The 15,477-nt window shown below is 36.2% G+C and overlaps 2 protein-coding genes across 4 annotated transcripts in view; one reads left to right on the top strand and one right to left on the bottom strand.

Annotated features, from left to right (window-relative positions):
- The first annotated feature begins 4,876 nt into the window (after positions 1-4,876).
- Positions 4,877-7,030, top strand: LOC127796498 (protein FAF-like, chloroplastic). Its single transcript, XM_052328656.1, has 2 exons — positions 4,877-4,955; positions 5,087-7,030. The coding sequence occupies exon 2, from the start codon at positions 5,154-5,156 to the stop codon at positions 6,648-6,650; it is 1,497 nt and encodes a 498-aa protein (XP_052184616.1). The 5' UTR covers positions 4,877-4,955; positions 5,087-5,153; the 3' UTR covers positions 6,651-7,030.
- Positions 7,031-11,044: 4,014 nt separating this feature from the next.
- LOC127796308 (serine/threonine-protein phosphatase BSL3) overlaps positions 11,045-15,477 on the bottom strand; it is a 34,028-nt gene continuing 29,595 nt past the window's right edge. For all 3 annotated transcript variants that reach the window (XM_052328389.1, XM_052328390.1, XM_052328391.1), the window contains 3 exons: positions 12,076-12,211; positions 11,852-11,991; positions 11,045-11,742 (listed from right to left, as the gene is read on the bottom strand). In XM_052328389.1, coding sequence (XP_052184349.1) covers positions 11,659-11,742; positions 11,852-11,991; positions 12,076-12,211 — 360 coding nt within the window. In that variant the 3' untranslated portion in view covers positions 11,045-11,658. The remainder of the gene's footprint in view (positions 11,743-11,851; positions 11,992-12,075; positions 12,212-15,477) is intronic.

Genomic DNA, 15,477 nt, shown 5'->3' with positions numbered 1-15,477 from the left:
AACTACAAAATTAAGAACTAATTCGACCTACTAGCAATCTAATCATTACATCAAATCTGCCTTTTGCTCTTGAAAAACAAACTGGGGACACCATTTCCCAGGTCCCAACTATCAAGATTGATTATTATGTACTACAATATAATTAAGTTTTGTACTGGATTGAAGTAATAGTCCGCAGATCATGCTACATGTATATCATTTTTGTACATTTTGAGCTACATAAAGGGTATTATGACCAAAATATCCTACACCTCTCCATGCGCCTCACGCGTCTCTATGCGTCTCATGAGGAGTTTTTTGTCATAATATCCCATTTTATAGTTCAAGATATACAAAATGGATGTGCCAATAGTATTTTCAATAGCCAAAACCCAAACAAACAGATTTAGGAGCAAAAGCCAAGCACTGAGAAATTAAAGTCGGTCAAAATTAGACCCAATCAATCATGATAGGATTTGGCGATTGATAATGCCAAGCTATAGTGCTATTCCTTGTCCTCGAAGGAAGGCCTGATAAAGTTGATTTATATATGTAAATCACACAAACATCCACGTGTATCACCTACTTAATTAATTAATATCTTATTGCTAATTGTTTGTCACTTCTATTCTCTTAATTATCGCCACCCATGCATGTTAACTGTATAATGTTCCAGTTATTCATGTCATGGCCCTCTAAGGATACCTTTTATAAAATGCAGCATATATGTGCTTTCTCTAAACAATTAAAACTATATATTATTTTCTCCTTTGTAGACAATCTTTTTGGCCATTATAGTTATACATACAAAGCAAATAATTAATTATATTAGATAATTATTGCTTAGATCATCCACGACATAATTATTGCTTTCTCCTTGTAGACAGACATGATTAGCTTAAAAGCAAAGATGCATGGAATAGGAAAAAAAAAGAAAGAAAGAAAGAAAGAACAGGGCTAGAAAATGAAAAGGCAACCAAAGAAATATAGGCGCCAAAACGTTTGATTAATTTGTGCAATTGTGCTAGATTTATGTTAATTAAGACCACATTAACATATGGTAGCAAACTAGGATGATGAAGAATTCAATTTCAATAATATATGTTGCAAGAACTCAGAAGTACGTACACATGCATGTTTACGGGGGTGGCTCGGTGGAATTTATCCGAAAAGCAAGCAAGACACAGTCAACAAACTGATTGATTGATGTGATAATAATGTGGCCTCTCTCTCTCTCTCTCTCTCTGTGATATCACCTTTTATCAATGTGCCTTGTTTCTTCTGCACAGAAAGATCGAACAAAATCATTCAGCAAATTAAGGCAGATATCCACCAAGTTGCATGCTGAGGATGGGAGGCACCGCACTTAACCCTCCAAAATTAAAGATTCTATATATATATATATATATATATAATGGAAGAAAATTTTCTTTTCTTTTTCTCAGTGTAGCGATCTTCCTACTGCTGCAAACTAAGAAAACTCGATGGGAGTGAGTGGTAGTCTCATAGTATTGAAATATTAACTTGTCTCATTGTTTTTACTAATTAAATTAATTTAAAGTGTGAAAAGATTTCATAATAATGTCATTAAAACCTAATAAAATTATTTTTAAAATCATTTTAAATAACATTTGGCTTAATCTACCTCATGGGTGGGGCGAGCGGCGTGGACCCACTCCTCTTACGTACAGACATTCTCTCGACTTTCAAAGAAAAAAGAAAATAGTTATAACAATACTGAAGAAGTGCCAAACATGCCCAGCACAGAGATAAGCATATATACATGGCTATTGGCTGGCCAAGAGCTGCCATTGAAGCAATAAAAAATTTGAGATATTTTCTTGGAAATGAATTCTTTGGAATTCACATTGACTATAGTATATAGTAGTGGGTTCTCTGCTACTACGTACTAGCTATGGAGATGTGTGTGATCTTCTTCTCTCTTTCTCTATACAAGTGGAAATCAAAGGCATAGAGATGATGAGAAACAAGTGCTTGAGAGTAATTGTGCTTAATTAATTACACACACACAGTCACACACGCATATAAGCAGAACCATACGCTCTCTTTCCACAATTACTGCTTTCTTTTTTCTCTACTACCTATACTGGAAAGACTGTTACCCTCTACCCTCTATTGGAAATATACGATCAGAAAATTTCTTTTATAAAATTTTATACAAAAATAGAAGGATATATATATATATATATATAGCAATGATGGAATTTTAATCAATGTGTGTGTGTGTCAAATGGTGCCAAACAATGCGTGGAAATTCTTGAGAGGATTAAACCTTGCACAAAGAAAACGTGCACAAAAAAAGAAAATGGTTCCATTTTGTTGCCTTTTAAATTTGATGACCTCAATTATATATAAATAGGTTCTCCTTACAATTGTTTCGAACTGTCATAGTTCCGACACTTATAATAAACTGAAGATTACTGTTAGATTTATGAACAACAAATGTAACCAACTAGTAATCTCTGTGTGTCTGTGTGTGTGACCGATGACATTGTTAAAATATAATCAGCACTCTTGGTGTGTGTGACCGATGACATTGTTAAAATATAATCAGCACTCTTGGGTGCCACCGAAAGTCCAATCCAATAACAATATTATTAATGATAATGATATATATTAGTCAACCTTAACTTTTTAACGGTACATTGATCCTCCTCTATGTCATCTTTTTTGGGTTAGTGAAGTCAACACCGACTCCAGGTGTAGTGGGAATTTCCTAAAAATCCTATTTTAAAATTCTTAATCAAGCAAGTCTAAACATTTGTTGATTATTCACTTCATTATTAAAATTGTCTAGAATATATGGTTATTCCATCTTACCCAATGAGACTCAGCTGACCTATGCAGGCAAGCATATATATATATATATATGTACATATACCTAAGAGACATCACCATTAAATTCATATCCCAATTATTCCAAGTTCTAGCATTGTTAAGGGTTAATTAATTAACGCTCAAAACTCCACCACCTCTCATTTAAAAATTCACCATAAACATGGATCAGATTAGCTATGTATATATACATATACATATATATATAATCTAATCGATCTATTCTTTCTCACGGCCGGTTCTGATTCACTCTATATATAGTAACAATCTGTGTCTCTTTTCATTAATTTAGAGGAAATTTTTATTAACAAACAACCTTCTCTTCTTGTACAGAATGAAAACCGGCAAACACTTGCAAAACCAATAAAAATTAAGATTTCGAAACTAATAAGGAAAATAAGGGAATTCAACCCTAAACAAACAGTTACTCAAGAAACTATATGTGTGTGTAAGCACTCCTTGGATATATAACAAGTTGTAGTTCACTTGTTGATGACCAGAGTTTATTAATTATAATTTCATCTGCAGGGAATTAAAATTTTTGGTACGATCTAGTCCAAAGTTGTATTGCAAAAATTATACAGGCTATAGGCCGGGTTGACCCAAAATGAGTGGTTCGAGTCAAATAGGCGAAGCTAGCTTTGAACGGCTAAATAAATAGAGCTAGCTAGCTAGATAGTAGATAAGACTTTGGAGATTGAGTGGTTTTGCTTCGCTTTATATATATAGGCAGACAAGGGGCATCCAATTTCCTCTTTGCCCTTCCTCGGTTCTGCTTTAGCCAAAGCAAACTGAAGTGGGTCTTCTCTCTCTCTCTCTCTCTCACTCTCTGTGTATATATATATATATATAGATAACCAATCAGCAAACGCAAACAATTAATGTTTGAAATATAAGTAGTGATCAACGTCACGAACTTTTAGAAATGAGAAGACGACGTAAAGGCAGCTGTTTCACAAATGTATACAAGGGAATGGGGGTCCCGTAAATTGTATGGATCGAAGTGACGCTTCCCATTGTTTCCACGCACATTATTCCTCAGTATTTTTTTTTACATTATTATAAACAATAATAGTGTTAATAATGATAAACGAGGCATATACACTTACATATATTTATATATAAATGGCGATTCTTTCTGGAAATTCTTGGTGATGGAGGATTTTTCGCCACCCAATCATAGTGGCCTCTTAAAGTGATTCCTTTGCTTTCTGCATAAATCATTTTCATCCAGTCGAAACCTCTCCCAGTTGATTAATTAATAACTTGCTCGCTGTAAAACTAGCTAGGGTGAGTCTGACCTCATTTTCTTGCTATACAAGCTCATATTTATTTATTAGATCCATAGATATATACATAAATAAAAGAAAAACAGTAATTTAGGAAAAGAAAGAAAAAACAAAACAGTATCGAGGCAGTGACCTGAACGCTTTGGAAACATAGATGTTGTTGGGTTGCAAGTTCTAAGCTAGACTATGTGGTACAGTTCACGTTATAACTTGGAATTTGTGCCAAGAATGTATGATCTAGTACTGGTTCTTTTTCTTCTCAATATTTTCTTTCACATTACTTTACGGGGTGTACCCTTTTTTCTTTTCTTTTCTGTTTATTTGGCATGCATGGTAATAGAAGGGAACTATAAATATATAGAATATATCCTCCATTTAAAAGGGAGACCGACCGCTAATGGCCGCAAAAGTGAGGGTTTCCACCTCATAGAGAGTTGTCCTTTCATTTGTCCTGTATATGTAACCATGCATGTTAATTAATGGCATATAAACAAAGATTTTGTACAAAATAAGATGGCTTATTGACTGGCCATATATTATATTAAAAAAGAAAATATAGTTTATAATCATCAAAATAGCTTCACATTATGGTGATATTTTTGTAACAAAATTATATAAATTTATATATGTAATATTTGGTTATGATAAAGAGGAAGTTAATAGGAAAGAAATGGAAAGGCCATAAATTAGTTGGTGGCATTAGGCAGGGTCCCATATGCCTTTTGGCCTCCTACAAATACCCATCCCTCCCCCCTCCCCTTTCCCCCAAAACCACACACTCAGACTTCATCATCCATATCCCACTGTATGCTGCTGCTCTTCCTTCTCGAGGTAATTATTAACAATCTCTCTCTCTCTCTCTCTCTCTCTCTCTCTCATGTGTGTAGAATTTAATTTTGTTACCTAGCTATCACACTACATAATTATTAAGACATATCATCAATTCACCCACTTTTGTACAGTAAAACAACTTGTTCCTGCTCTACTCTCTGGCCTGTCGATATTACATCTTCGGCACGGAGAAAGAAGATGTCTGGTACAGTTGCAAAGGCCACTGAGAAGCAAGGCATAGTCTCAATTCTTGGCTCCGATTGTGATGAACAAAACAAAGCAGCTGCTGCAGCTTCATTGAGGAGAACCCTCTCTGCAGACATGTCTTCCAAGAAATGGCTTGCCCGAAATGGGTTTTACCCCATGAAGAAGATTTCTTCATCCGAACTCGCCGCCATCTCCGTCGCAGAATCATCTTCCTCATCATCACAGCAAGAAGAAGAGCTTGATCAGAGGCCCGGACAAGACGAGGTTTGGAGGTCAATTCAGTCCCAGAAGAAGGAGCTTTCTGTAATCAGGCCTAATTCATCACTACAGTTGGATACTTGGAGCTCAATTCTGTCTCAGAAGGAAGATAAGGACTCCTCAAGCCTCCCGCCTCCATATATTCATCCACTTGTGAGGAGATCGTCGAGTTCTCTGAGCGAGAAGAGCCTCGAGATTTGTACCGAGAGTCTTGGGTCAGAGACCGGCTCCGATGGCTTCTCCTCTTACGCGTCTTCAGAGACCGGAGACGTGGAAGAGGAGAGAGAACAACAACCACAACCACCACAACCGCAACAACAATTATTGCAATCCTTGAATGACGGAGAGGAATTGCGAGTTGTAACGTACAACAACTTGTACCCTACTAGTAAAAGGAATTCGACCAGTAGCAAATCCTTTCCTCCTCCTCTCCCTTTCCTTCCTCGCTGTGATGGGCCATCCCTTCACATGAAATCCCACCGCAATAATGGCCGGCTGGTCCTTGAAGCCGTTTCCCTTCCTTCCCAGAACTACTTCCACGCACAGCGCAAAGACGGCCGCCTTGTCCTCACATTTTCCGGCAGCTCTTCTGATGATGATGATCAGCCAAAGCATGATTATTTACAATTAGAAAGGACCGCTTGGAAAGTAGATGGAGTTGAAGAGATTGAGGAAGTGTTCGAAACATCCCAGGAGTATGAAAAGGATAATGAAGCTGAAGAAGAAGACGAAGACGAAGAAGAAGAAGAAACGGAGGAGAAATTAGGTGAATACAATAACAGACGCGGAGCAAAGGAAATTGGAATTGTGATGAAGAAGCTGGTGGGTATAGACAAAAACTTCAACAAGGAAGTGAATTTGGTGGAGGCGGAGGAGGAGATCGGGGGGGCCTCCCCACTGCCGCCGCAGTCGCTCCCACGGCCGCCGCGCATGGCAAGGCTGATCCCGTCGCCCCAGGCTCCTGCGGCGGCGGCCTCTTTCAACACCTACGAGTACTTCTGGAGGAGCAAGCAGCAGACAGTGGCAACCCTGATGACGAGTCGAAGCAATAGCAACAAGGTGATGGTGTCCAACAACAAGAACAAGAAGAAAGCAGCTGATGAAGAGCAAGAAGAGATGGTGCTGTTGAGAGGGAACAAAGGGGACTACTTGGTGCCTTTGTTGAAGGGCTGCAAGGAGCCTCGGAGGTCACTTTTGATATGGGAACTGCCTTATTGCATTGCTACCTAGCTAACTGGCTCCTGATTTATTTTTATTTCGGTTCATCGTCATCCATTTACCTAACTAATTATTATATACTTATAATATATATATGTATTTTCCTCTCTCTATATGTTTGTCTCTTGTACCTATTGAAGAGATTATGTAACCAAATAAGCATGAATTCGAGAGAGAGAGAGAGTTTGTACTTTGGTTTTATATATATATATATATATATAGGATTAATGAGATCTAACAGTTGTCACGTACGTACGTGAGTTCGTAAATCTCTGTCATTAGGAGTAGCTTTCCATGATCTTGGCATCTTCTTTGACTTGGTGGAGTGTCTTGTCTGTCTCTTGCTCCATGTATGGAGATGATGATGATGATGATGGTACTGGAGTTGGCCTTTTTACTTTTGCAGCTCCTCTTGATCCTCCTAGCCAGCCAATGGGATTTCATTCATGTTCATGTGTCTGCTCCTTTTGATGTTAATTCTCATCACCCATATATATATATATATATATATATCCTCGCTCATCATGACACGGCCTTAACAAACTCATGGGTGGTATACATGCATGTATATATATAATTAATAGGAAGAAAAAGAATGAATTATATATAATAATTAATAGAATTAGAATGAACATTCGAGGAAGAACACTCAATCATGAGTTGACAAAACATGGTGGTGTCTTCTGTCATTGCATTATTTGCCAGTTGCCATTTTCTATGGATGGTGGCGTACACCCAAAAATCAATTCACAGCCTAAATTTGATCTCTCCCTCTCTCTCTCTCTCTCTCTCTCTCAAGATAATAGCCTTCTCTTTCATTTTCTTGTGTTGTGTGGTCTATATATAATCTTTTTTTTTTTCTTAATCAAATTTTAATTACACGTAATCATCCCCTCCACAATCCCGCGGCCACCACCTTAACCTGTGTGTATGTATACATATTCGTGTCTTGTTTTGTTTTGTCACATCTTAGCCCTAACTTGAAATATTTTTTTAATATATAATTAAAATTGAGAGAAAAAATTGACAAAAACATAAAAGAACGGACAAAATAATTCATATATAATACCTCAGTATTGTGGGTTTAACTTTATATATAAGTTGTCAATAGAATCTATAAAACAATTATCATTCATTCACTAGTAGTAATTACTCCTAAATCATTTTCAGTGCCTCACCATTATTACTTAATTGTTCTTAAAACATAATTATAAATAAAAACTAAATAAAGATATAATAATTGAAATAAAAATAACTTCTTAACTCTAAAGGTTGTAACTACCCTCTCTTTTAAAAGATTTTTTGTCCCATAGATAGATATCATAGTAACTAGTTACTTCTTCATCATTCAATCCCCCCCCAACGTCTTTTTCTTCTACGTACCATCCCTTCGTCTACTTCAATTTCTTTATAAATTTCTTGCATATTGAAATAAAAAGGCCAACTTTCATGAGCTTTCACTATGGCCAAGTCAATACACTCTAGCTAGGTAGAACTTCCGACCATCTTCTAAGGGAACAAATCTTATTTCCCTAGGTTTCATTCGCTCACAACTGCAACAACGAGGAGTTCTACATACTCAATTAATTAACCCAACCACATTTGTCGATAAGGAATGCTTGTAGATATCACATTTTGGGTGATAGAACTCCTTGTAGCAAAACTCATGATAAGGATCAGTCACAAGCAAAGAAAACTCATCACAAATTGGTTGATTGCTAGCATAGCAACTGAAACATTCTAGATGCCAAACTACACCTAAGCCATTCAAGCTTTCATGATAGCCCATCTTGTTGCAGCCCGCACATACCTCGACCCTTGTATAGCTTTGGCTGGTTGTCCATCTTCTTCCTGTGGACACTCATTATCTTCCAAAATTTGTTCCTCCTCCTGACAGATAATCCTCTTGCAAGTTTACTTGCGGAGTTCTAAGAATCAAGTTATTCTGAGTAGAAATGGTTCTTCAACTATCACAAGGCCACTTGTCTCTTTTGTTAAATAATTGAATTAGAATATTCCCTAAAAAGTAATTTCATTGAAAGACTAATCTAATAACGTTTGGTCATCATAATCATGAGTTTGTCCAATTTCTTTTCACATCTATCCATAGAAGCTCCGAGCATCCGATAACCTTTAGCCATGGAAAAAATCTTAAAAAAAAAGTTAGATGTGAGACTGAGAAATTAAATGTCAAGAATTTAGCCCTAACTTGATGTTTGCTTTGAAGATAGAATTGGAATTAAGGGAAAAAAAATGACAGAAATATGGGAGAATAGACAGAAAATAAGAAAAACAGACAAATATGAGGAAAAATCTGATAGAAAATAGGTAGAAATGAGACAAAATTGAAGGAGAATATAGAGATTTCAATAATTTTCTTGCTAATTCATTATAATATCTCGGCAGTGTGCATTTAACTTTATATATAAATTTTTAATAATGTATTTACCACACTTCCACCTGTGAAGCACAGAAACGGCTCGGAAGCGTCGTTTCAGCGTTTCCGAACCGTTTCCCATTTCGGAAACGCGAAAAACGGCCCGAAATATTTTTTGGGCCATTTGTGTAATTCTTAAAAAATTTGGGGCCATTTTGAAATTTAAGAAACATAACTGGAAACGCATTTCCAGCCAGAAACGCGTTTCCAGCCACCCAGCAAGGTTGCACGTAGATAGCAACTTCCTCCTTTCTTTTTCCCTCTTTTCTTCTTCTCCTTCTTCTTCCAGCAATTTCACGCAGCAGTTTCCTCCTTTCTTTTTCCCCCTTTTCTTTTTCTTCTTCTTCCAGCAATTTCTTCTTCTTCTCCAACGATTTCTTCTCTTGCTTTCTCCTTTCTTTTTCCCATCTTTTCTTCTTCTCCTTCTCCTAGTGATTTCTCCTTCTCATTTTTCTTCTTCTTCTTCTCCTTCCCTTAACAGTGTGTGCAACATACATTTCCTAATAGTATATATATATATATATGTATATATATTTCCTAACAGTGTCTGCAATGAATATATATATATATATACATATGTGAAGCTAACAGTATATATATATATATATGTATATATATATTTTTAATACATTATAAAATTTATGTTTGTTATTTATGTTTGAATATTTTTTTTATATTAAAAATTATATTTATAAAAAAATCTTTATATTTTTAAAATTTACAATTTATCCCGCGTTTCCGTTTCCTACTTTTTTTTAAAAATACCGTTTCTACATTTCCGTTTCCGTTTCCATGCAACCTAGACTTCCACTACCAATAACTATTCCTATATCACTTCGACTATCTCCCTAGTACTCCATATTGTTACTTAACTATTCTTAAAAGATAATTATAAATAACAACTAAATAAAGATATAACAATTGAAATAAAAATCAGCTTTCTAATTCTAGACATCGTGATATTTTTATTTATTTATATGTTCCTGTGTTACTTTCGCTATATAAATATACTATTATTGTTATTATTTATTATTATTATTAACTTTAGAATATTTCTGTATGTAAAGTAATTATATATCTCCTAACAAAATAAATGATATCGCCTGTTTAAATTTTGGAAAGCATACAAAATGAAAGAAAAATTACACTCAAAACAAAAGAGAAAACAAGAATTGAGCGTGATTTTTATTTGAATTTACAAAATCTTATTTCTACTTAGGTTTGGAATACTTGAAAATCAATGTTCACCTTCCATAAGATTTTAGTAGTAGATACAAACATAACATATTTTGCTAGTAAATCAGTTATTCAATACAAGAAAAACTTTTTAAATCCACAAGGGAAGATACAAATTAAGGGTACAATAACACAAAATAAAAATCATTTCCCACTCCGTTTGAATGAATATCATAACCATTGATATAGATAATCATTTTCATTTTCAAAAAAAAAAAAAAAGATTCAATACCATATATTATCCTATACCAAAGAAGTCCAGAAAAAAAAAATAAAAAAATAACCACTTTGGAGCCCTATGCCATGCCATGCCATCTAAAATTGAAGCACGTCGATATTCGCTAATAACAATTTTCTTGACGTCCTCATAAAATGTGCTTAGTGCGTGCTGATGGCAAAGCCAAAGCCACAAACAAGCCTCAGTGCCCATCCACGTTGCATAGCATAGAGGGGGCTTTTTGTTCTTTTATACGCTGTGCTTATTCATGGCCATCTCCAAAATCTCCTTTTATTTTCAATGAAAAATCACCCATCCTGCCGTCCTATTAGACATAAAATTTCAATGTGTGTGTGTGTGTGTGTGTGTTAACACACTCCATTCTTCTCGGGTACCATAGAATTTCCAAAAACACAGTTGCCTACTACATGCGAATAATAAACTTGCATTCCACAAGCAAATTTCCTAGGAAGCACTGCACTTCAGAGAGAACAAAATCATGCAGAAAAGATGAAGTGAAAAGGATCAAAACCTCCCCAAACACTTTGATGTTCTCTGCCCAAAATGTAACTTTAACCCGCACACACACCAGTCGCATTGTACAGAGCAGAAAAACAAGAATTACAGGATGCTGCAGCACCACCACCTCTATGATACATGAATATTCATATATGCCTAAGAAGATTTTGACATTTATCTATATTCTCACCAATCACATATAGGGACCCCCCATGTTATCCTCAATGAAGAAGAAATAAAACAAAAGCAATACAACCTAATGGAGCAATAAAAATTATGTAAAAACTAATCAGCAAAATACCCAGACCTACATGCCTGTGGCTCAAATTTACAACTTTTGGGGGTTGGGGTTGGGGGAGCTCCGAACTACTTTCAGCACACTGTATAAAGCATTCTACTTTCCATTCTCCGCCAGCAACTCGGTCTCTGAGCTCATGTCATGATGTCAGACCGAATAATCTCACATCAGATGCCAAGCACTTAAAAGAAAACCTTCACGCCTCGTTTGGAATATGCATGGCGCATCATGCTCTATACAGAACACCAGAAATCCTAGGCGGTAGCATGAGCCCAACAAGAGTACGAGGACAGAATGTTCAGGTGAAGAACTACTATATCCAAGCAAGAGAACCTCGATCACCGGCTGCTTGAGGACGGCCCCTGGTTGGTGTTTGTGGCCTATTTGCATTAAGCTCCTGATCTCATAAAAACACAATAGGATGTCAATCCCATAACAACTTGCAGGGAAATCAAAACCGGAGACTTCCTCCAGATGGATCAAATTTAATGTATATACATAATTACCTGCATCCATGTATCTTCAATGTGGGAATCAGGAGATGCGTCTGGTGATGAAATTGCAGGTGGCAATGGGTGAATGAGTTTAGGAACCACTACAAGGTCTCTACCCAAAACTAAGATTGCACCTGCATTATTTGCAGTACCTAGAACCAGAGAATACTGCACTTAAGAAATGCTAAATCAACAGCTATGATAAAAAGCTCAGGAGGTCAGGACTAGAAACACACCACAGTAATTGGTGGCTGAGAAAAGAGTAATTAGATGCCCCTGTGCAAAACGCTCAAACCCATCCATAACACATTCGTGTGCACGCACAATCAATTGAAGATCATTGTTGTTGCAGAATTCCATTACACGATCAGGCTGAAGAAAAACATTTCAGCAGAGAGATGCATGCAAAAGCCATGAAAACTAGAAATTGATAAATAACTTCATCCCCGGATATAAAAAGATTGATAAGATATTTCAACATGTCATCCTGACATCAACCACCATGAATACAAAAAAAAAAAAAAAAAACAAATTCCAGAGCATTCAAAAAATTGAAAAAACTGATCAACCTAAAAGACAAAAGCACCACCTTAAATAGATGTAAAAACAATATTAACAATGTAAGTCAATAAAAAATTACATTATTAGCACTTGATTGGCTCAACCTGCATATCAGACTGGTGGTATATTTGGGTTTAGTGGGTTCTGAGTTTTATCCAAAAATTCATCACCACAAAATAAAACCTGTCAGTTTAACAAAAGCCGTTTTTTTGCCAGGTTTTCCGGTTGAAAGGCATAAGTGGGGATGCATATGTTATTATGCAAAAAATACAAATGAAATGTGCAAAAGCTAGAAATTTCACTTCAAACATATATATCTCTTCATCCCATCAGATTGTAGTTATTTTCCCATGCAATTTGGAGACTTGCACGAGGGAGAGATAGAGGATATTTTGCCAATCTTTAAGGAACCCTTGATGCATGTGTAGATCCCTAGAGGTAAGTTTGATTTCTCACTATATTGAAGTATTCTTTTATTTGGTTAATGAGGAAATCTAAGAGAGATTTGAGTTCTTGCTAGAAAATTCTACAACAGTGTGTTTATGAGAAGTTTTAAGCTAGCTAATTGATGGGAATTCTTGAAGATCTCTCCTTATCAAAGCAATACAGAATTGACAAAATTGAGCAACTAAAGAACTAGGGCTTTGAGGTAACCATATCACACAGGTTAGCTAGAATAGGTAGCCAGATTGCTAGTTGAAGGTGAGAATCTCATGCTACTGCTTTGATCTTCCACACAATGTGTTGTCTTATATGTTTACATGATCCTATATGAAAATTGATCCGCATACCTTATTGAAGACATATTTACACGGGGTTATATGAGAATTGGTTCACGGACCTTATCTGATAACATGTTTACATGGTTTTATATGAAATTTGATCGCCAATCTTATCTAATGACTGCATTGATTGTAAGATGCACGAAAGCATGGCAATACATAAACATGAGACTCATTGCATGGGTGTATATTGCATTGCATGTGTGTATATGAAAATTTATGTATATATTTACATTATTTTCACTGAGCTAAGGAGTTTGCCGCATATTTTTAAATGTGTGCCTCAGATTGACAAGTGTTGGCTATGCTCAAAAGGAAATGCTTGAAGAAAATATTTTGAAGATAATGTTTTCCTTGACAGGATTTTTGAAATTTTGACTATAAATGTTATGTAGAACTTTTTGTGCACAACAATGAATAAGTTGTGTCAACAATAAAAGATCAGATCTTGTCCTTATTCTCAGACAAGATCAAATCAGTGATTGGTTGATATTAGTTTTATATGTTTCTTAAACAGAATGTATCTTCTAGATTTGATTGCTGCTATATCTTTCTGTTATTAGCTGTATCTTTCCATTAGTTGTTGTATTCCAAATTTGTATAAGTTTCCAAAGGCATATTTGGAAGCTTTCTTATTAGGAACTTCCTAATTTATGAAGGAAGTTTGTATATATATTTGGTTCTACCCGTCAAAAGGGAATAAGATTGAGAGAAAACTTTCTTTCCCACATCTTTCTTGACATGGTATCGAGCCATAGGATCTCAGTCACAGTTTTTCCATTATTCATGTGACTACAGTGGCCTTTTTTTCTTTCCTCAATCTTCTTTACAAGTCGTCATGTCTACCACCCCCAAACCCCATACTAGACTTGGCTGATTCCAGCAATACAGCAGAAACTCCATTTGTTGGGACTAACAATGGAAGCTCAGGAGAAGAATTGCAGAACCTTCAAGCAGTTTACCGATTGAATGGTAAGAACTACTTGAAGTGGTCTCAACTGATCCGCACTTTTCTAAAGGGAAAGAGAAAGCTCAGCCATTTATTAGAAACCAGTCCTAAGGAGAGGGATCTAGCATTTGCAACATGGAATGAGCAAAACTCCTTGGTGATAGCCTGTCTTTGGAACTCCATGGTTCCAGAGATCAACGATACGGTTATGTTCTTAATAACAGCCAAGGACATTTGGCATGCAATAAACCTTACTTATTCCAAGGTTTGTGATGCAGCCTACATCTATTAGATAAGGACTAAAGTGGCAGCAACCAAGCAAGGTACAAAGTCTATCACAGAGTATGCAAACCTATTGCAGACTCCATGGCAAGAGACGAATCACTACCAGTGCTTGAAGATGAAGTGCAGTGAAGATGCTACATTGCATAGAAAGTTTGTAGAGAAGGAGAGGACATACGACTTCCTAGCTGGTCTCAACATAGAGTTTGACGCGATAAGGGTACAAATCCTAAGGCAGACTTGCATGAAGTGATTTCCCTTATACATGTAGAAGGGAGGAGAAGAGGAGTTATGCTAGAATCTTCCCCAGTGGAAAGTTCTGCTCTAGTATCCTTAAAAGCTAATGGTCAGAGTAAAGGATTTAGAGAAGAAAGGAAAGTTGTGGACGGAGACTCTATGGTGTACTTACTTTAAGAAGCTTAGGCACACCATAGAGAAGTGTTGGAAGCTTCATGGAAGACCACCCAAAGGAGGACCAGTATGAAACCAAGGACAAGGGCAGGTATATATGGCTAATAACCACCAACAACCTGAACCAAAAGATCCAAATCAAGAAGATGCTCTTGAGCTCAACAGAGTCGAGATTGAAAGGATGAGGAGTTTTTTGCAATCTCACGACAAAAAGACAGAGAAAGGTACCTACTCTCTTGCCCTTACAAGTACTTCTTTATCTTCTTTTTCCCTACATGCTTCAGAAATTGTGTCCCACAATTCTTGGGTCCGAGATTCTAGAGTTTTAAATCATATGATCCCTTTTTCACTCTTTCATCACCTATAATCCTTGTCCTAGCTCCAAAAAGATTACATTGGCAAATGGTTCCCTAACCACTATTGCTGGCCATGGAGATATTCTTCTTAATGAACATCTTACCCTTAAAAATGTCCATCACGAGAGGAATTCCATTTACCTATCCTTAATTTCCTTATTGCTGTAACTTTTGATTATTTCTTTTTCTGCTGTAATTGTTAGATTTCTTGCTGTCATTTTCTGTTGGGAATTAGTTAGCCCCTAGGCCTCACGTGTAGTGGCTAGGAAAAGACAAAAAGATTGGTTGCAACCGAAT

Source organism: Diospyros lotus, chromosome 3 (genome assembly GCF_014633365.1).
Source record: "Diospyros lotus cultivar Yz01 chromosome 3, ASM1463336v1, whole genome shotgun sequence".
Taxonomy (NCBI): domain Eukaryota; kingdom Viridiplantae; phylum Streptophyta; class Magnoliopsida; order Ericales; family Ebenaceae; genus Diospyros; species Diospyros lotus.
Note: the sequence above shows the minus strand (reverse complement) of the source record. Positions and strands in the feature narration are given on the sequence as shown.